This window comes from Bidens hawaiensis, unplaced genomic scaffold (genome assembly GCF_021521415.1).
Source record: "Bidens hawaiensis isolate Kalapana, Puna unplaced genomic scaffold, B.hawaiensis_p1.1 tig00036471_1, whole genome shotgun sequence".
In the NCBI taxonomy this organism is placed as follows: Eukaryota; Viridiplantae; Streptophyta; class Magnoliopsida; order Asterales; family Asteraceae; genus Bidens; species Bidens hawaiensis.
The window spans coordinates 49,487-71,882 of record NW_027496380.1 but is presented as its reverse complement, the minus strand read 5'-3'; the positions used below and the strand labels follow the sequence as shown (position 1 = coordinate 71,882).

The following is a 22,396-nucleotide window of genomic DNA, read 5'->3' as shown; positions in this document are numbered from 1 at the left end:
CAAAAAGGACCAATGGGTCCAGAAGATGAAACCAGTGACCCCAAAGAATGGCTCATAAACGAGCAACGACGTCTAATGGACAAGTACAATGAGATGGTCAAACACAAAAAGTCAGCCGACTTAACACAACGGCTAGCGTTTGACAAGCAAAACGTTCATGGAACAAAAAGGGCGCGCGCGCCGGAAGATGGTCATTCCGTTCACACTGCACACACTGAGTTTAGTGATGAAGAAGTGCACAGCATGAGGAAGACGCGAGATACTCATGCAGGAGGCTCACAGCTCCGCGCGCACGTGAACATGGCGCCTGGAGCCAAAGCCGATCTGGATCTGCACATACCGTACAGCCCACCAGTTAGAGGGCAAGTGGACGTAACCACACCGTACAGACCAGCCATCTTGGTGAAACATTCAAAGTTCACTGAGCGCATCGCGAAGGCCCCCATTCAGCACAAAACCAAGATGCCAAGTGGTTTGGGCAAATATGACGGCACAACAGATCCAGACGATTTCTTACAAGGGTTTTACAACACTGGAAACCTAGAAAGCTGGACGATGCCAACAAGGTGTCACATGTTTGCTCGCTGCCTCACGGGCGCGGCGCGTGTCTGGTTCGAGAGCTTGCCGACTGGGCAGATCGATGGGTTCGAGGAACTATTGGAAAAGTTCCAAGCCCACTTCGTACAGCAGCGCAGACACACGCGCGACCCTGATGACATCATGCACTGCGTGCGCAAGAATGATGTAACGATTGAAGACTACATAACTCGTTTCAATCAGGAGTCTCTGGCAATCGGAGGTATTACTGAGCAACTCTTGCGCGTGGCCTTTATACAAGGCGCGCGTAGTGATCAACTCCGCCGAGCTCTCGTAAGTAGAGATGGCATGCCAACCACTTGGGCCAAACTAATGGAAGCATCGCGAGTCTTCGCGAGAAATGAAAAACAAATTGCCCAAGATAGGGCAAGAGAAAGAGCGCATCAAGCTGAGACACCGCGCAGCAACGAAAGAAGGGGCAAACAGAACTCTGTATGGTCCAGGTTGCAACCAACCAGTTTTTCTTCCGCAGAAAAGCAGGCGCAACCAAGCTCACCCCAGCCCCAAAAAGACGTTCGTAATCGCGGGGAGGGTGACAAGAGGGAAGGCGGCAGAGATCCTAACAGACCTCTGCCAAGAATATGGACTCCCCTCACTAAAACGCCTTCACAGGTGTTAAGCACTGAGAATGTCCAATTCAAAAGCCCCAAGCCACTACACTACAAGGGACCATCAGACAGTGGCAAGTACTGTGAGTTTCACAAGTCCACAGGGCACAACACTGATGCATGCCACCACTTGAAGGATGCAATTGAAAAAGATGTGAAATCAGGCAAGCTGGCTCACCTGGTAAAAAACTCAAGACCAGAAAATGAACAATCAGGAGCCTCAGCCAGCAAAAAGTACAAAAGAATCTGTGTAGCCGAGGGAGGAAGGCAAGGGCAAATATCAAAAAAGAGAAGCGCGCAAATCCAAGGAGATTGGCGCGAGCAACAAGTCATCTTCCCAAAAATCAGGGGAGGCCCTTCCATCAGCAGCCCTCTTGTCATCACTACACACATTGCTCATTATGAAGTGTCAAAAGTCCTGGTGGACACTGGCAGCGAATCAGACATCATGTATGAGCAATGTTTCAGGAAACTGGATCCGGCAGACCAAGCAAGGCTTGAAATTGTGAATGCACCAATCTCTGGTGTTTCGAATGAAATCATTCATCCCCTAGGTCAAATACAATTTGAACTAACCATGGGGGATGAAAAACACAAGCGAGCAGAAGTTGTCAACTTCTTGGTCTTGCCCACCACTTCTTGCCACAATATGATCTTGGGTAGGGGAACGATTGCCCAATTCAACGCCATACCGTCGCCAGCGCACGGCGCGTTAGGGTTCCCAACACCAACAGGTGTAACTTTTGTTTACCGAGATCATTTGTGTGCAGTGACAAGTACTCCGCGGGAAGGGAGAATGAAACTTCCAATGGCAAACAATGCGCCAGAGGAATGGATTCTCAACCCAAAATTCCCGGAGCAAAAAATCACAATTGGCGCTACGATATCAGACGACACGAGGTTGAGAATGAAAAGATTGCTCACAGCATATATGTCAGTCTTCGCGTGGCAACACTCTGATATGACTGGGGTTCCGTGAGACCTAGCGCAACATTCTCTCAACACCTTCAAGTCTGTAGAACCAATTGCTCAAAAGAAGAGAGTCATGGGGGATGAGAAGGCGAGAGCCATGAATGAGCAGGCTGAGGATCTATTGCGCGCAAACATCATCCGCCCGATACGATACCAGACATGGGTAGCCAATCCTGTGATGGTAAAGAAAAGTAACGGGTCGTGGAGGATGTGCATTGACTTCAAGGACCTCAACAAAGCGTGCCCAAAAGATTGTTACCCCCTCCCAAACATCGACGCAAAGGTGGACTCCGTGGCGCCATTCAAGCTCAAATGTTTCCTGGATGCCTACAAGGGCTATCACCAGATTCAAATGGCACCACAAGACGAGGACAAGACCGCCTTCAGAACAGACAAGGGTGTTTTTTGTTACACAAAAATGCCCTTTGGTTTGAAGAATGCGGGAGCCACCTACCAAAGACTTATGGATGCTGTTTTCAACGAGCAAATTGGAAGAAACCTAGAAGTCTACGTGGATGATTTGGTGATTAAAAGCAGGGAGGAAAAACAAATGCTCAAAGATATCGAAGAAACCCTTGGACGCCTAAAGGAAGTTAACATGAAGCTCAATCCGAGCAAATGCACTTTCGGCGTACAGGAGGGAAAATTTCTAGGTGTAATGGTCACCAAGGATGGTTTCAAGGTGAACCCAGAAAAGGTGGAGGCCATCCTTGACATGCCCTCGCCATCCACCATGAAAGAAGTCCAGAAGCTGAATGGTAGATTGGTTTCAATCAACAGGTTCCTAGCGAACCATGCAAGCAAATCTACCCCATTTGTCAACACATTGAGGAATTGCTTAAAGAAAAGCCAATTCAAATGGACTCCTGAGGCCGAGCAAGCTTTCAGAGAGATAAAAGAATGTTTGATAAATCTGCCCGCGCTCACAGCTCCACTTCCTGGTGAAACTTTGACATTGTATCTATCAGCAGGAGAGCGCGCCATCGGCGCAGTATTGTTGGTGGATCGCAAGGGAATCCAAACGCCAATATACTATGTGAGTCGGGTGCTGACAGATCCTGAGACGCGCTACTCCATCATGGAAAAGTTAGTTTTGTCACTAACACACGCGTCGCGCAAGCTTCATAGATATTTCAATGGTCATCCCATTGAAGTTCTGACTGGTTACAACATCCAGCAAGTCTTGCGGCGTCCCGCGCTCTCAGGAAGGCTGACAAAGTGGGCGCTGGAATTAGGTGAGCACACGATCGCCTATAAGTCCCGTCCAGCAATAAAGGGACAAGTCTTGGCTGATTTCATTGCAGAAGTCCCCGAAGGAAAAATTGAAGAGGCTCAGCGTGAGGCAGATCCTCCGCGAGCCAATGATGAAGAAAATGTTTGGAGATTGTTCACTGACGGAGCTTCAAACAACGAAGGATCCGGCGCAGGCCTCAAGCTGGTGGATCCAGAGAATCAGGAATATACTTACGCCATCAGGTTGGACTTCAAGAGCACCAACAATGAAGCTGAGTATGAAGCCCTGCTGGCTGGCCTGCGCATCGCGCACAAATTCGGAGTTAAAAAGCTAGAGGCCCATGTTGATTCATACTTGGTAGCAGCACAGGTCAATGGCCTTTATGATGCCAAGGAGAACACCATGCCTCTGTATCTAGAGCAGGCGAAAAAGCTCATCGAGCAATTTGACTGCTTCAGAATCATTCATATTCCGCGCAGTGAAAACAAATCTGCTGACGCGCTGAGCAAGATGGCATCAACCAGCTTCGATCACTTTGGTAAAGATGTCAGAGTAGAAGTAATGAGCAACCCGTCGGTGGGAGCGAAGTCTGTCCTTGTAACTCATACAACCCCTTCATCATGGATAACTCCAATAAGGGAATTCTTGAAGGAGGGAAAAGTACCGGACGATCGCGCACAGGCGAGGAAGATAAGACACAAGTCGCAAAACTATGAACTGCTTGATGGTACACTATATCGACGCTCTTATCTTGGACCGCTCATGAAATGCCTTGATGCGGAGGAAGCAAGCTATGTGATCAGAGAGATACACGAAGGAATCTGTGGAATACATGCTGGCCCGCGCATGGTGGTTGACAAGGCAATGAGCGCAGGTTACTATTGGCCAGGCATGTACTTGGACGCTTTAAAAGAGATCCAAAAATGCAAAGCGTGTCAGAGCTATGCGCCAAACACCATGCGGCCAAAGAACAACTTGATTCCGGTGACCTCCGCATGGCCTTTCCACAAATGGGCAATCGATATTGTGGGTCCCCTACCGCAAGCGCAAGGGCGAGTAAAATTTTTGGTAGTGGCAGTAGACTATTTTACAAAATGGGTTGAAGCCAAGCCACTAGCAAAAATCACAGCCGAAGCGATGAAGCAGTTTATCTGGAGCCACATCATATGCCGTTTTGGCTTGCCCATGGAAATTGTGAGCGATAATGGCAAACAATTCACGGACAAGAAGATATCCACTTGGCTCAAGGAATTACGCATCAACCAAATTTTCACTTCAGTATACCACCCTCAGGGGAATGGCCAAGTGGAGCGCGCGAACCAAAGCTTGCTGAATGGGCTGAAGAAAAGGTTAGAGGGAGAATCCCATTCTTGGGTTGACGAGCTACCTAATGTCCTGTGGGCGCACAGGACATTAAGCAAAACCAGCAATGGCGAATCCCCGTTCAGCCTAACCTATGGAACGGAGGCAATGATTCCAGCAGAAATTGGATGCCCATCCCATAGAGTGCTCATGATGAGCAAGATTGATAACGAGCGCGAAAGAAGGTTGGATCTCAACTTACTTGAAGGGCGCAGAGAGGCGGCTATCATCAGTGAAGCCAAATACAAGAAAAAACTGGAAAAATATTACAACCAGCGTGTGAAAGAATGCCACTTCAAGAAAAATGATTTTGTCCTTCGAAACAATGAAGCTAGCCACGCGATACCCCCGGGAAAAATGTCCCCCAATTGGGAGGGACCTTATCAAGTCTCGGAAGAATTGGGAAAAGGCGCATACGCTTTAAAAGATTTGAATGGAAAGAAGATCCCGCGCGCATGGAACGCGGCACAGCTTAGAAAATGTTTCATGTAAAAAATGTCAAGTTTGTAATCAAGGCTTTTTAAACCATTATGAATAATGATACGCGCTATCTTCTCTTAATGTGGATTCTATTACCTTTTGCATACATGTTTCACACTTCCCTTTATTAATTTTGAGCAATATGACAACATTGTATTGACATCAAAACGAAATAAAAACGAAGTAAAACATACATGCGCGAGCTTCAAGCTCAAACGCGTTAACGAGTCTTAACTCTAAAAACGTCAGGGCCTTAGCCCAATTCTATTACCTTTTGCATACATGTTTCACACTTCCCTTTATTAATTTTGAGCAATATGACAACACTGTATTGACATCAAAACAAAATAAAACGAAGTAAAACATACATGCGCGAGCTTCAAGCTCAAACGCGTTAACGAGTCTTAACTCTAAAACGTTAGGGCCTTAGCCCAATAATGTGAGCCTTAGCTCAAATCACTCACAACATCCATCCTACATACTGCGCTGCCTGACCATAAAAATACCTAAACACAACTAAGGCAAAACAAATGCCAAAACATAGTTGTTAAGGTCTCAGGTCGAGGTCGCGCATGCAATTGTAATGGATATCTGAGCAACACATATTGATACGTAAAGGCTAAAAAACTCATAATTCCATATAATAAATGCGCGATAACGTCACGCAAAAGAGGAATAATGAAAACGCCTAGGCACGTGTCAACATAATCAAGATATGGCAAAATCACTTACAATATGACAAGGTTTAAGTATAATAATTTCCTTACAACCTTGTTCTTATTTCAACGTGCAAGCATATCTTATATTCAACAAGCAAACATGCAATATAAAGAGATGAATGGGGAATGCGCAAGATGCGAAGAAGGGAAAAACAAAATTTCATTCCAAAGCATTGAAATTTACAAGTTTACAAGATGATAAGATACAAACTACAAATAAAAATAAAGAACATGAAGGGCTTCTTAAGTCTCCACGTCGACGTCAGCCTCTTCATAGTCCTCATCACCGCCCTCAGCATCTGGCGCAGCCCGCTCCTCGTCATCTCCAAACTGACCATAGTCAAGTTCTTCGTCCTGAATGGATTCTTCTATCACAATAGTGTCAGGAGCGGATCCTTTGGCCACGCCAGAGCCGCTAGCAGGGGCAGCATGCCCCGCGCCATCATCGCCGCCACCAGCCCCCTCGCACTCGTCAAGTAATTTCTTTAGCGAGCTGAGATCGGGCTGGTCAGCAAGTGCGGATATCTGCAAATCATAAGGAAAAATATGAGTACAAAAAGACTTGGAAAATAAGTCAAGGTAATCTCATTAAGGTTAAAATACCTGCGCAAGGATGGGAATGGGAGTATTCAAATACTTCTCCCCCATCTGGGCCATGTCCGCGCAGGCAACGTCGCTCTGATAAGGGTAGTCGGATGGGTTCTTCTTCAGCATCCCATATTCATAGCCATCCTTAAACCCTTCAGTTCGACCCACCAAGCGCGCGGCAGCGTTGCAATCCATCACAAGGGCCTGAAACTCGTCTGAGTATTTCATCGCGTAAGCGCAACGAGTCACACCCTGTGAGATTAGCCATTGGCGATCCTGCGCGAGGGAAGCAACAAACGTCTCAAGAGCAAGAATCTGAGAGTTTAACAACTCAACAGTTTCCTTAGTCTGTTTCAGCTCCTCTTGGTCGGACGCTGCTGCCGCCAGGGCTTCTTCCTTTTCCGCTCGCGCAAGATCGAGTGCTTCCTGGCTAGACGCTGCCGTCGCCAAGGCTTCATCTTTTTCGGCCTGCGCGGCCGCCAGCTCCTTCTTCAGGCGGGCAACCTCACTCTCCAGTGATGATTTGTCAGTTATAGACTGGACAAGAGCTTGGTCGCGCGCCTCCGCGTCCAGCTCCAAGTCGCGCACTCTACGCGCGTACTTGGCAGCGTCCGCCTCGGCCGCCTGCAGCTTCTCCCGCGCAGCTTGTAGCTCATGCCCGCGCTTCACGAAAGCGGTGTTGGCACTTGCCCTGTTCTCACTGAGCTCTGCTTGGAGCTTCTCAGCTCTCTCTCGAGCATCAGAAAGATGCCAAGCAGATACTTTAGCCTCTTGCTTGGCTTCCGCAAGAGCATCACGTACCTTTACGTAATCATAGCGAAGCTCTTGGGAGGCAGCAAAGAAAGCCGACCCAGCAAACAGATGATCTTTGAGCAAGTCATCGCGAGCGCGGGCCTCCTGAAACCTCCTTTCAGCTGGAGGCACAGAATGAGCCCAGAAGTCCTCACACACACCCATGGACTGAAATGAGCTGTCCTCAGTAATGTTCCATCTCGGGCGGTAGATGTGATCGGCTTCCTGCAAACACAAAGTAATGATCTAAGTCATCAAAACACTAATATGAAAGTCCGCGCAGCGGAGCAAAAACGAACCTGTAACTGCGGGGATGAAGCAGAAAAGTCAGCGCCAGCCCCACCAGAAGGCTGCGCCGGAAACTCTCGTGGCGCTGCAGGGCTGGCGCGGCCGCCGTCGGAGTCTTCAACTTCAAACTCCTCATCCTCCTCTGAAACAGGCCTTTTCTCCTGCGACCTAGAACCAAAATCATGCTCGCGATGAGGGCTGTGCGCAGGAGGAGGTGAGGGAGGTCTAGACGCCGCCAGGTCGGCGCGTAAAACGGCCTCCTGCTCCTTAGTAATCCCGATGAGGGGAGATTCAGCGCTTGCAGGAGCAGGAGCAGAACCAACGGCGCTGGCACCGGCGCCAGGAGTGCCGCTAGCAGCTTGCACGCCAGCAATGACTCCTGTGAAAAAATCAACAAAAAGAAATGGTTCATGACTTGATCTAAAAGAGTCAGAAAATAAAAGCATAATACGTACCTTGGCGCAACTCCGTTCGCGAGGCAAACATCGCCATGAAGTCCATTCTACCCTTTTTCGAGGTAAAACAGGGGACTTCGAAGCGACCTCCGGCGCAGCCTCGGCATCTTGTTGCGCTTGAGGTTGATCCACCAAGGTCGCCGGCTCTACAAACATTTGAGTGAGCAAAGATTCATTAGTAATTCTATCAGAATCGCGCTCATAGAACCATAAAAGATAAGCAAAGGATAAGCAAAGTATACCTGTCGAAGGCGCAACGCCGCTTCCCTTTTCCACCGCGCGAAGGGAGGAGGTAGCAGCACCATACCGCGTGTGGACAGGAGGTCTGCCCACTTTTTGAGGCAGGGAAGACAAGGGAAACTTGGAGGGAAACTCCTGGGTTTTCTCAAATCCCCTCGCCTGAGTAGGAGGATCCTGAACAACAGGGGCGTCATATTTCTTCTGTTTCTTACTGGCCCCTGCGCCAGTTTTCCCTTTAGCTTTACGCTTTAGTTGGGGCGCCTCCTCCTCCTCTTCCTCTTCCGCGAGCTCCAGCTCGTAGTTCTCAAGCGCGTCTACAATACGTGCAACAGAAGTGTTAGCCAAATTTGGTATTATAAAGGAAAATGCATAAGTACAAAGGCTTACCAGGCGCGTCGCTGTCGAAGAGAAATCCCAGATCAACAGGGATGGACATGTCATCGAAGCGATCGGGGAAGCCAACCTCCCCAGCGCCCAGCGCGACGGAGCCACCCTCCATATGCTCATCATAGGCGGCGTGGACATACTCCTTGCTGACTGCACAAAACAAGTCAAATGATATCAGCAAAAAGAATTATATTCGCGCAGAAGTAATGCAATGAGATTAACTTACACAAGCCGTCAACTTGGATAACGGGCTCAGTCGCGCTGTCAGCCCACCTCCTGCTCATACCAACCCCCACCAGTGCCTCCTCGCAAATCTTCTTGGCGGGGGATGGTTCGGCAGTCAACTTTTTAACCCAGGCGCCAGTTGGGTTCTTGAAGACACCCACATCCGCAGGCGCAGAAGAGATCGCGCGCATGGTCATGCGGATGGGGATCACACCAGCCCTGATATAGAAAAACCTCTCAGACCAGTCATGAAGGCTCTTGAATGAAACAGTGCAGCACTTGACCTTCTGACTGCGAGGAATAAACGAGAACCAAGAATCTTGGATCTTGGGCTTATAAAAAAACTGAAAGCGCCGAGGGGTGGGCTCCTCGCGCTGAGATTTGCACATGAACTCAAAATGAGTCATGCGCACAAGTCCAAACGGATGGACTTGGGATATATGAATCCCATAAAACCTAAGCACCGCACCCAGAAACCTTGTCATCGGGAGACGAAGGTTGCAGTGGGTGAAAAAATGGCAGTAAAGGGATATATAGCCGGTAGGCGGGTCCGCCGCCGTTTGCCCGGCCGCCGGCAACATGCAGCCATACTCAGGGAGAAAACCCTGAGTATCGATAAGGCTGTCAAGATCGGCCTGCCTCAGTTTGCAGGGGATCTCATCCCACTTCTTCACTGCCTTGGTCCTCGCAACATCCTCCGATGAGGCCTCAGCAGCCTTCTTCCCCTTGCCGGTCTTCTTCAACGTAGACATTACTAACGATTTAACACGGCGATGGATAGGGGAGATTGTGTTGTCTGAGCTATCAGACATACAATTGTAAAAACGGACAAAGGATGATCTGAAGAACAGAGATCTGGAAGCAGAAGACAGCTAATCGGAATAGAATGAAAGAAAGGAAAGCTTTGAATAAAACAGCAAAGAAGATGAAGAATAAAAACTCTAAGGGCTTGCTTTTATAGGCCCAGGAGAGAGAAAACTTGGTATTGAACGGACTTCACGCGCCTCCACTCGCAGGTGTAAGCCAACGCGAGCGCGACACCTGTCCCTGACACTGTGTGAGGGGACACGAAAAGAAACTATACAGGTGCTGCCAGAGTTCACGCGCCACCACTCGCAGGATCGGACCAACGCGAGCGCGACACGTGTCCCTGACACTATGTGAGGGGACACGAAAGGCAACTGTAGCACCTCGAGCACACGAAAGGTCTGACACGTCTCCATCACTGACGCATGTCAGCAACAACCAACCACGTACAGGGACGATTCGTTTTCAACCAAAAGGATAGAATTTCGCGCAACGATGAATAATAAGAAGAAAAAGACAAACCCCTACTAAAAGAGCAAACTACTAAGTCTAATATCTATCTTACCTCGCTCGCGCGAGACAAGACACACATTAGACTGGGGGGGCTTGAAGAGGTATGTACCCGCCTCAACACCGAGCGAGGCGGGTCAACCCACAAGATATGGACAAGAGGCTTGAAATCAAGACATTATGAAGGCACAAAGCCCAAACCTACGCGCATGGCGCATATCACATATGCTCACGCATATCACATATGCTCAGGCATCATATGCTCAGGCACCACAGATGCTCAGGCATCACATATGCTCACGCATCACATATGCTCACGCATCACATATGCTCACGCATATCGCATATGCGCGTGGCGCATCCGTGCGTGGCGCATCCGCGCGTGGCGCATATCACATGCTCGTGCATATCACATCTGCGCATGAAACATCTGCGCGTGAGAATAAAGAGAAGACCTCGCGCATCCTCAGGATAGGCGCGTATCACACATGCACATAATCAACCTCGTCCTTATCCAAATCAGGATTAGGGCAACCTTGATTGTGCACGTCAGACAACCTTCCAGAAGGTATCTTTTTAAGGAATAAGAATATGCTGATGTTGACAGCTGCCAATGAAGGGTGGACAACTCAGCAAAACCCATGTGCTACCACGTGATTATAACCAATGAAAAAGCACCAGGTGTCCCAGAGGACACGTGGCGCAAAGCAATTGGAGGAGGCCAACAAGGCCCTAATTGGGTTTGAGCCCAATCATTGGAAACCCTAGCACTATAAATACCACATCAACTCCACAAGGAAGGGATCATCCAATTACACACAATTACAGAGTATTCAGCTATTAAGCAATACATTCCATTTCCTTACTCTCATATTATCTTCTCCTACAAACACTTATTCTCACACCGGAGGGTTACCCCAAAGAGGACCCCTCTGTCCCTTTCTGAGGGGTAAGTTTACGGTGCTGTTCATTTTGTAGGTGGAAGAATCCAGATCCCAGAGATCCATCGGTGAAATAGCATAATCACACCCGAGAAAAGTAGATCGTCTACCAGCGAGTCGATCCACGTCTCTTCAAAATGGAACAACGAAATGCGTTTTATAAAAAAAAAAAGATGTTTTGTGATATATACTTCTGAATTTTAATTGTTAAAATTATATTTATGAAGAAATAGTTTTTAAGTGCTATGTAGATACGTATAAAGTATCATGATATAAATTGAACCACCTTAAACAATTAATAACAAGTGATTAACGTTCAGATGATTACCATACACATTATCCGTTATATGAGATATATATTTTTTTTATTAAAATCTAACTTTTATAATAACTTGTGGATAAACCCACCTTTTGCGGTAGAGACACAACACGAATTCAATTAGCATTGGTTTATTATAGTACCCATATAGCATTGGTTTATTACAGTACCCATATAGCATTAACACTCGCTATAACAATCTAAATAGAAATAATAAATAAATATATAAATAAATAGATAAACGCAAGATACGCCCAAAATGATATAGTTTATGTTGACCATCGAATATCAAAAACCCTACTGGTTACTTCTCATGTAGCATAACCGAGCACGATAAACCTACATTAAATTTTATTATGATACATCAGTCAACAAAATGAAAATAAAAGAAACTAAAGAAATAAAGCAAAGAAACTAAAGCTAAATAAATGTTTCTATCGGGGAAAGAAAAAAAAAAGCCTTGTAAAACATTAAGATTTAAATATAGGAACACAATGATTAGATGAATAAGTGGAAAACAATTGGTTTGCCTTTAATATGGGAAATTTTTCATCAACAGAATAAAGTCCTATTAAGGTAAAATAGATTTATCATATGTTGTCTAATATTGAAAATTTTGAATTGTTGGGGCCGAACTTTTATAGTGTTCCCTTTTAAAATAAAATAAAATCTGAACAGTGTTCCCTTTTATACTTTTTCTAATATATATATTCACATTTAATTAACCCCTATAACTTTTGTAAGCTATATTTTTATATTATAAACACCACATAATGACACAACCAACTAAATGTCATCTTCACCTAACAGGTAAATAAAAATCAGTCCAAACACTTTTCAAATTAACTATACAACAAGTTTCAAATGAATTATAGAATTCACGAGCAATCAAAAGTATATTCATAAGCATAAAGAGCTCAAACATTGGTCTTAGTCCTAAAATAAAACCCTTTAAAGTCGCATTTTGTTCAGTGACTATCTCAGAGGTCGGTAAGAATTCTTACACTATAATACTACTAAAGAAAACACTTTCACAAAGAACGACCGGCTCTTGTAACGCTAGGGTAGGTCCGACATTGATTTTGTCATCAAAAGAGCAAGAATATAGGATACGAATGGAATGGATATGGGATGAGATTGGATTATTTAGTTCTCATATATAATTAGCTAATTAAAAGATAGTGTCTCATACTTATCGTGTATTCATTAGTCATCATCTATTATGCATCTAGGTTTCCCCATGAGAAAACATATCAGTTTATGATCTTATTCGACTAGAATTTACCCATTGTTAATTTATGATCTCATGCTTAATACTTTCCTTATAATTTTCACAAATAGGTTTTAATTAAGTTTGCAAAAGTTATACGATGACCCTTTGAGCTTTTCTAAGAGTATAAGGATCATAAAAAAATCCCTAAATTTTTAAGGTATAAACATTTATACTTCTATTTGCAACGGCTATCAGTTAATCAAACTCTTAAATCTACACAATTCTTTATAATAGGATTCAAACCCTTAACTTAACAGTGAGGGACGACATCACTACATATACCACTAGGCTAGACATGGACAATGCTTGTGTTTAGTAAGCTGACAATCATAAAAGTAAAAACCATAAAATATATGTTACATAATAAGAAAAGAAAGATCGGAACCGGATAGAAAATATTAATATTTTTGTATTCAACCTTTTTAGAAATAAAATATTTTCTTTAATGGCTAGCACGAACCTTGTAATTCTACTTTTACCATTCTCCAGTGGCGGAGCCGCATTCAAGTCACCGGGTTCGGCCGAACCCGGTCCATTTTTCGGTTTTATATACAACTTATAGGTACGATTTAACGAGCGAACTCATTCTTTTTCGGCGAACGAACCCATTGTCACGAAATCTCTGTTAACATTTCACAGTTCGCCGGTGAAAAAACAAAAACTTGAATTTTAAAGAGAGACAACGATGTCGTTTTCTTAAGCTTTGAGTACATGTCATTTAGATTTAGGGTATCCATGGAGAAGAAGATGATATGAGGAGAAGTCTTTTCAATTTCTTTGCGTTCACAAAATATATGTCCAGACAAATATTGTTTTAATAATAATAATATAAGTAGTACCGTATTTTGTTTAATGACGTCATCATTTCATTGATCTATATTTATTTTTATTATTTTTAACGGCTAAAGTATTATTAAAAAACTCCAATGCTTTACAAGAAGCTTGAAACAAAGGAACGTACAACACCAAAATTCATTTTTTTTAAAATGCACAATTACACTAACTCGACCAATCAAATTACTCTCGTCCCCCCCCCCCCCCCCCCCTCCCATTTTTATCCATAAGAATATAATCCTTTAATTTTGATTTCCTCCATCATCAGTTTAAAAAAATATTCGAACTAATCGTATATGTAGCGGTTATATAAAAAATGCTTGCATTTTTTATATTGAAAATAAGTTCTTTCTAATAGTCGCAGTCGAAGATTTTATGCTTCGTTTTGAATACATGAATACGCGTATGGAACAATTATAATATGTAAACATTTTTATTTAATTTGACTTTGTATTTTATTTTAATGTTTAATTAATTTAGGTTTTTAATAAACAGTTATTACAAAGCTATAATCGTTGATTTAATCGAGTTATTGAGAGTAATCGGGAGGTATTAATTAAGCATCTGGTTTGACTACGAGGCCTTACTGGTAGGTCATCCTCTCAGTGTTTTTAAATCAATTAGCGATTGTTTATTGACCGATTCTTGCATTTAAAATATCGAATTAGATTAACCAGCTTTATTGTTGTTATTATTATTATTATTTTCTAATCTTAATTGTTTTGTGTTTGCTCTGTATAGATATTATGTTGGTAGTTAACCAGCTTATAAGCCTTAGGAACACTCGAATAATATAGTTTTGTAATCACTTATGGAGGTTTTCAAAGTTAAAACCCTAAATCGATTTACAAACTCGCCTTGTAGTTTACGTTTTTTTGCTTTGTTTTGAGTGGTAAGGAGCTTGATGAACTCGTTAGGCACTAGTCGGGCGGTAGGGTACCGAATAGCAGTTAATCGGATTGGAATTTTATGTGTTTTTTTTTCAAACTTATATAGTTTTATATATACCACAAAAAATTGTTTTCTTTTATTTGTGCTCATGCATATGGTTTGTGGAGCCGGGAAGCAACCTCTCTATCCTTTGGGATAGAGGTACGGTTTGCCTACAACCCACCCTCCTCAGACCGTGCTAACAGCTTTGCTATCGGTGGGATTTTTACTGTGTATGCTTGTTGTTGTTGTATATACCAAAAATTTTATAAACTTATTAATCGGATTGGATTAATAAGTATAAGTTTCCATTGCTTCTTAGAGTTTGACTGATTTTGAGCGATTTTGATTGACTTTGTCTGATTAGCGATTTTATGGGCCAATTAGGTGAAATCGAATCGGTAGCATGCCCATTTGCGATTAATCGGAGATTAACTGGCGACTAATCGCGATTTTCACAACCATGCCAGTTAGCCTTTTCTAGGAACTTTGATTATGCTAGTCTTATGCTAATTTTATCTTTGTTATTTGATCTTCTTCATACTATATTGGTTATTTGATCTTTATACAAGATTTATGTTAATTTTATCTGTTAAACAGTCATATATCTGTTGATTTCAGATTTGATCTTTCTGTAATGGACGAAACAAAAGTTATTGGAGAGGGTACAGCTACAAATGGTGAAGCTTCTGCAAATGTACCAAATGAGGAATCCGTTTCAGGTGCCACGGTTCCAGTAGTTAAAACATCCGATGAACCTAAAACCGAACAAGAAACCGTAGTAAAAACAAAAATTGAAGATGAGGTACTACCAACAGAAAAAGATGGTCCCAAAAGCAACTCACTTGTTCAAGAATCACCAGCTTTATCACCAAGTCCATCAGAACCATCTGCGCAGAAACCAATTGATGCTACTGTTGAAAGTAATGGCAGTCGTTTAATGGTGTCCAGTAATTCACCGCCTGTCAAACAACTCAAGAACACGAGCTCGAGAATAGGCGATATTGATACAGCTTCACCTTTTGAATCTGTTAAAGAAGCCGTTTCCAAGTTTGGTGGCATTGTTGACTGGAAAGCCCACAAAATCCAAACCGCCGAGGTATAACTTCTGCAACCTATAAAATCACAATGTTTATTTCATCATTGAAAGGTATTTTAGATATTATTTACGTGGCAGTGCAGAAACGCAAGTATATAGAACAAGAACTTGTGAAAACAAACGAGGAGATTCCATTATTAAAGAAAGATTCCGAGGCAGCCGAAGAAGCCAAACAACAAGTATTAAAGGAATTAGACAGCACTAAAAGGCTTATTGAAGAACTAAAACTGAATCTTGAACGAGCACAAACTGAAGAAAATGAAGCAAAACAAGACTCTGAATTAGTCAAACTAAGAGTTGAAGTAATGGAGCAAGGAATTGCTGATGATTCCAGTGTTGCAGCAAAGGCACAGCTGGAGGTTGCACAAGTTAGACATGCAGCTGCAGTTGCGGAGCTGGCAAGTGTAAAAACTGAGCTTGAAAGCCTTCGTAAAGAGTATGATTTACTCGTTTCTGAAAAGGATATAGCTGTTAAAAAGGCTCGTGAAGCAGCGTTAGCATCAAAAGAAGTTGAGAAAAAGGTTGAAAACTTAACGATTAAACTCATGATGACAAAAGAATCTTTAGAGTTAACACATGCTGCTCATTTAGAAGCTGAAGAGCATAGAATCGGGGCTGCAATGGCACGCGAGCAAGATGCATTAAACTGGGAGCGTGAACTGAAACAAGCCCAAGAAGAGATTGACAAAGTCAACAACGAGATTGACTCGATCGAAGACCGAAAGTCCAAACTAGAAACCGCTACAGCTTTGCTTCACGACTTGAAAACCGAACTAGCGGCTTACAAGGAGTCAAAATCGAGTCAAGAAGATATCAACAATCCTAATAACGAGATTCAGTCAGCAAAGAACAATGTTGAAGAAGTGAAACAAAACATTACAAAAGCAACCGAAGAGATCGATTATTTAAAAATGGCGGCAGGTTCGTTAAAAACCGAGCTGGAGAAAGAAAAGGCTGCCCTTGCCGCCATTAGGCAGCAGGAAGGGATGGCGGCGGTGGTGGTTGCGTCTCTTGAAGCAGAACTTAACCGAACGCGATCAGAAATCGCGCTTGTGCAAATGAAGGAAAAAGAAGCCCGTGAAAAAATGGTTGAGTTACCAAAACAGTTGCAAAAGGCGGCCCAAGAAGCGGATGAAGCAAAATCAATGGCCCAAGAGGCCCGTGAAGAGTTAAACAAAGTTAAAGAAACAGTTGAACAAGCTAAAGCGGGAGCGAGTACAATGGCGAGTAGATTACTTGCAGCTCAAAAGGAAATAGAAGCAGCAAAAGCTTCAGAAAAGTTAGCTTTGGCAGCCATTGAAGCACTTCACGGGACAGAAAACAAGCCTGAATCGGGAGTTACACTTTCGTTAGATGAATATTATGAGTTAAGTAAGAAAGCCCATGAAGCAGAAGAGGCGGCTAACTTACGTGTGGCTGAAGCAATCTCACTTATTGATGTAGCAAAGGAGTCTGAGTCAGAGTCTGAGTAAACTTGAACAGTTGACTTCAGAATTAGCTTCAAGAAAACAAGCACATGATGCTGCATTATTAAAAGCCGAGAAGGCGAAGGAAGGAAAGTTGGGCGTTGAACAGGATTTGAGGAAGTGGAGAGCTGAAAATGAGCAGAGGCGGAAGTCAGGGCTCGGGGTGGGCCCGAGAGAGAGTTTTGAAGCGGTGAAGAGTTTTAACACTAGGCCCATTAACCAGTCAAGCCAGAACCCGAGGCCTGTTGTGAAGACAGCTTTACCTGAAAGCAATTATAACAGTAGCAATAACACAGCGGAGTCTTCACCCGAGGTGAGGAGTTTAAAGAAAAAGAAGTCGTTGTTTTTCCCTCGGATTCGCCCTGCTTGCGGTGCGCGCATATAATGTATATATGTGTGAACCCTCGGGTGGGCAAAAGTAAAATTGCACTAATTTTAACGTTATTTTACTAATCTCGTGAAAATAACGTTAAAAGTGGCAGAAGGTTAATCAGGCATCATGTGGTGGCGTTGATAGCCGAAAGACAATGGTACATGCACCAATCAGCCGGATCCAGTCTTATAAGAGTTGCATGAGATTGCTTCGGGCTTTGCACGGCTTACAACTCCGACCGAATATGCCAAGTCAGGACGAGTTTGTAAAAGGTACCGGAGACACCAGACAATCTTTCGATATCTCATAGCATCAAAATCTTCTTCGTCTTTAAATTTAGAAACTTCTATACTCGGATCCAGTCTCGCTTTTAATATGCTCCGAGCCGTATCCAATATCGTGCGGTTCCGCCTCTCGACAACACCGTTTTGTTGAGGCGTATATGGAGTGGTTAAATGCCGAATAAAACCCTCGTTTTTAGAGAACCGATTGAAATCACGAGAAGTAATTTCTCCCCCTCGATCGGTTCGAAACGTCTTGATTTTCTCACTATTATCTGCTTCCACTATGACTTTAAATCGCTTGAAGGTATCAAACGCTTCACTTTTTTCCTTCAACAAAAAAGTCCACATGAAACGTGAAAAATCATCAATCAAGACGAACACGTACCTATTTCCGGCTATAGTACTAGGAGTAATGGGCCCGCATAAATCTCCATGGATTAGTTCCAAGGCTCGGGTTGCTCTGAAAGTTGCCGACTTCGGAAACGGTTTTCTTGTTTGCTTCCCGACTAAGCACGAGTCACAGATTTGATTTTCTTGATCAACTTTTGGCATTCCAACGACCATATTATTTTTTACCATTTGTTTCATAGACTCGAAATTTAGGTGTCCTAGTCTCGCGTGCCAAAGCCAATTCTCGTTATCAATCCGGGCTTGTAAACACACGGGTTTCCCCGTCTTTAACTTAATTGTATAAAGACGATTCTTGGATCGAGTAATGCGCATCAACAATTTACCTTGATCATCATACATCAACAAGTAATCGTCTTTTATACGAATATCACAACCACTTTCTGTTGCTTGCCCAAGACTAATAATATTACTTTGTAAACTAGGAATATAATAAATGTTGGTCATATAATTGTTGCTCCCCCGTTTTACCGACTAGCAATATCGACCCTTTCCTGCAAATATCAACATAAGACCCATCTTCAAATTTAACTTCGCCACCAACACACTTATTTAATTCGGAGAAAAAAGATAAATTACCCGTCATATGGTTGCTCGCTCCTTTATCCAAATACAACAAGTCTTGTTCGTTCGAACCACCCTCGTAATCTTTTGGTAAATTATCTGTCATATGGTTGCTCGCTCCATTCAAGTCCTGGATTGTTAATCAAACACCAACTAAACGAATAACTCTCGTTTATATTAATCAGAAAATATAACTCTAAAAACTGATTACAAACCCTCAAACTCTAACTCGGTTTGACTCTTGATGAACCCTAACTCGGTTACACCAAACTCACCCTAGATGAACCCTAACTCGGTTACGTCTCGTGTGTGTCTCCAGATGAACCCTAACTCGGTTGCACCTCACGCCACACTTTTCACCAGATTACAAAACTTGAGAAAAAAAATCACACGGTCACCTTCCAGCCTTGTCAAAGTTTGAATGACTCCACCTCGATATGCGTGCTTCTCTACAAACAAGTTCTTAACAAGACAAATCAACCAAAATCCTCACTACCGGATGCCGACCAAAATTTCCTCACGTCACAAGAAATCAGCAGGTCTTAACGAACGCCACAAGTTTCGCCGGAATTCCTCACGTCACAGTTTTCCGATTGCAGCGGCTCCGATGATGAACGCAGATGGTGTGTTGAAGGCCGGTGGGAGTTCCCTCAAGTCACAGGTTACTCTGACCTTCACTTACACAGGTTCGACCTTCACGTCGGTTACCGGGTTTGATTTTGTCGATTAGGTTGTTCTGAACACAGGTCCGATTGTAAGAGCTCTGATACCAATTAATGGAATTGGTGCTAGGTATCGAACACGAACTCGCACACTAACACGAATATTATTATTGAGAAAGTTCACAAAACTCAATTACCCAAATTACAATCTCTAAATCCCAAAGCACCGGTATTTATAATCTAACCTATCACGTTTAGACTACAACTAGGATTGCTAAATAATATGACATAATAATTATACTAACAATTAAATCTAAGCACATTTCATTGTTTATAATTATCCACTTCATATTTAAATCATGTTACTTAACCTTGCACGCTAAGTAACGGTCTTGAACCGAAATTCCCAACAACACCACCCCCCCCCCCACCGGGTAAGTGATCCATAGTCGTGTATGTAGACTGTGTTATTTATTTAAGACATGAAGTTAAACTATTACTAATTTTTTATAACTTGTTTTAAAAACATGCAAGAGGAAGAAAGATGTGTATCTTTTATTGCTTTATTATGTCATCAAATCATATCAATGATCCTTACAACCATAAAAGCAATAAGTCTACAACATTATGAGCTTATCAAAAGCAAGAGCACAATGGGTGATTACACATTTACCCCTAACAAAAACAGGTCAGGAGGAGACAAAAATGAGAAGTGTGAGAAGAATTTGTGATCACACAAATAATCTCTTAATAAAAAATTCAAAAAAAATAATTAAAAAATTATAACTCAAAATATAAATAAAAAACGAAAAAAACAAAAAAAAAGCCAAAATATTTCCCACGTCATTCCCGTGAAAAAAAACGACGAAAAAGCACAATGTCGAGAAAAATGACACAATGATAAATAAAAAAAAACACAATAGGTCGCAAAATTTAACACAATGTCGAACAAAACATAACACAATGTTGAGTAATATAACACAATATCAAGAAAAAAAACACAATGATAACTAAAAAGACACAATGATATTTTTTCCTCAACATTGTGTCTTTTCCGAGTTTTTTTTTTCTGAGATAGAGGAAGACGGTGGAAACATTTTTGCGTTTTTACATTTTTCATTTTTTTATTAAACTTTGAGTTATGATTTTTTTTATTAATTTTTCATAAACTTTTTAGGGTTTTTTTCTTTGCTAGAAATCCTTCCCATTTTTTCAATTTTTTCCCCTTTTGTAGAATAATTTGACCCTAATGTTCAACCATTTATTAAATTAAAGAAAATCTATTTCAAAAATTACAAAGTGGACATAATCATAAATTTTAAAACTTCAGTGACCACTTTGTAAATAACATAACATGAGGGTGACCAAAATTCAAAATGTCAATTATGGTATAATGGTGGATAGAAGATACAAAAGTGTGTGGTTGTGGTGTCATCTTCTCATCAACCAATTGCTCCACCATAGCACCACCTTCCACCACCACCTTAGAGGTATTATTATTCAGCTCTAATCACCATCACCACCACAGGATCATAACCTGATCCTTTTGTATGCCTGCAATCTGATACAACCTACATTTATAGCAAAGGTATATAATAATATATAGTTCATGTTATACTTATACAATCCCACATCATCCTGCAAAAGTTATTAGAAAATTATGATTCATCAAACTATTTTAAGCTATGCAAATGCTAAAAACCCGAAAACCGAATTCAACAGCCTTTCAAATATCCCATGTTTTCTTCTGGATAAAAGTTCAATCAGAAGATACCCTATATGTGATAACAGTAGTGTAGTGTTACAATATCATAGGGAAGTGATCCACTGCCAGCCGGTTCGTTGTACGGGCAACGTGGACATACAAGAGTTGTCTGATGAAGATGATGAACTCTGTCCTGTGGAATGTGTTAGAGAAATAAAAAAGGATGATGAATTGTTTGCGGTTCTTGAAAAGGCGAAAAATGATAATACATTGGTGGTGGTTGATTTCTACCGAACCGCGTGTGGTAGTTGCAAGTATATTGAACAGGGTTTTGCTAAATTGTGTAAAGGGTCTGGTGATGAAGAGGCTGCAGTCATATTCTTAAAGCATAATGTGAGTTTTGTTCTTCGAAATATGCATACAAATAGCATAGTTAGTTATGTTTAGTGGTCTAATCAGTTGAGATATCAGTTAGTTAGCCTCTCATTTAACCGAATTCGGTTAACTAGATCAATTGTCTCAACTGATTTTGATTCAGTGTGACCCGAGTTGACTAGTACATGATTATGACTCAAAATGGTGCAGGTGATGGATGAATATGATGAGCAATCAGAAATAGCAGAACGGCTTCGAATCAAGGTATAATGTTTAATATGTACAAATTCCACATAATGATGTATTTTTTGTACAGAATTTGAGTTTGTGTCGATGGAATATACAGACGGTGCCTCTGTTTCATTTCTATAAAAATGGGATGCTATTGGAAGCTTTTCCTACCCGAGATAAGGAACGGATAAAAGCGGCTATAGAGAAATACACAGCATCTGCTACTGCAAACGCGTAGGGCGTTCTGGTAATATGGTTAAACTTTGCCATTTGTAGATAATAGTTAGATATACTTTCATGGTGTTATATATATAAATCAGTCCATGCTGCATTGTTATCATTATTTTATTCATTCATATCAACTGTCTCATTTTTCTCCCTCTAATTTTTAGCCCACAAAATAGGAATACTCAATAACTAAAATGAGTAATATCTTAATCTGTAGATACAGATTAAGATATTACTCATTTTAGTTATTGAGTATTCCTATTTTGTGGGCTAAAAATTAGAGGGAGAAAAATGAGACAGTTGATATGAATGAATAAAAACATGGTTTGTTACAACTTACAAGAAAAATCAAATCAATATATGTTCTTCAACTTCATTGAACTGCTATTTGTGCAGTGATATATTTTATTTGTCCCGATGATTGAGTGCTATGTGCCTTA

At 42.1% G+C, this 22,396-nt stretch overlaps 1 protein-coding gene and 1 pseudogene across 2 annotated transcripts; both read left to right on the top strand.

Moving 5' to 3' along the window:
- The first annotated feature begins 14,176 nt into the window (after nt 1–14,176).
- On the top strand, nt 14,177–17,511 carry LOC143588586 (protein WEAK CHLOROPLAST MOVEMENT UNDER BLUE LIGHT 1 pseudogene; annotated as a pseudogene). The gene is made up of 3 exons (XR_013145133.1): nt 14,177–14,220; nt 15,183–15,660; nt 15,744–17,511. The product of XR_013145133.1 is annotated as a protein WEAK CHLOROPLAST MOVEMENT UNDER BLUE LIGHT 1 pseudogene (transcript).
- Nucleotides 17,512–21,059: 3,548 nt separating this feature from the next.
- On the top strand, nt 21,060–22,009 carry LOC143588583 (thioredoxin-like 4, chloroplastic). Its single transcript, XM_077069548.1, has 3 exons — nt 21,060–21,515; nt 21,708–21,761; nt 21,844–22,009. Exons 1-3 carry the CDS (start codon nt 21,078–21,080, stop codon nt 21,964–21,966), a joined length of 615 nt encoding a protein of 204 aa, XP_076925663.1. The 5' UTR covers nt 21,060–21,077; the 3' UTR covers nt 21,967–22,009.
- The last annotated feature ends 387 nt before the right edge of the window (nt 22,010–22,396 follow it).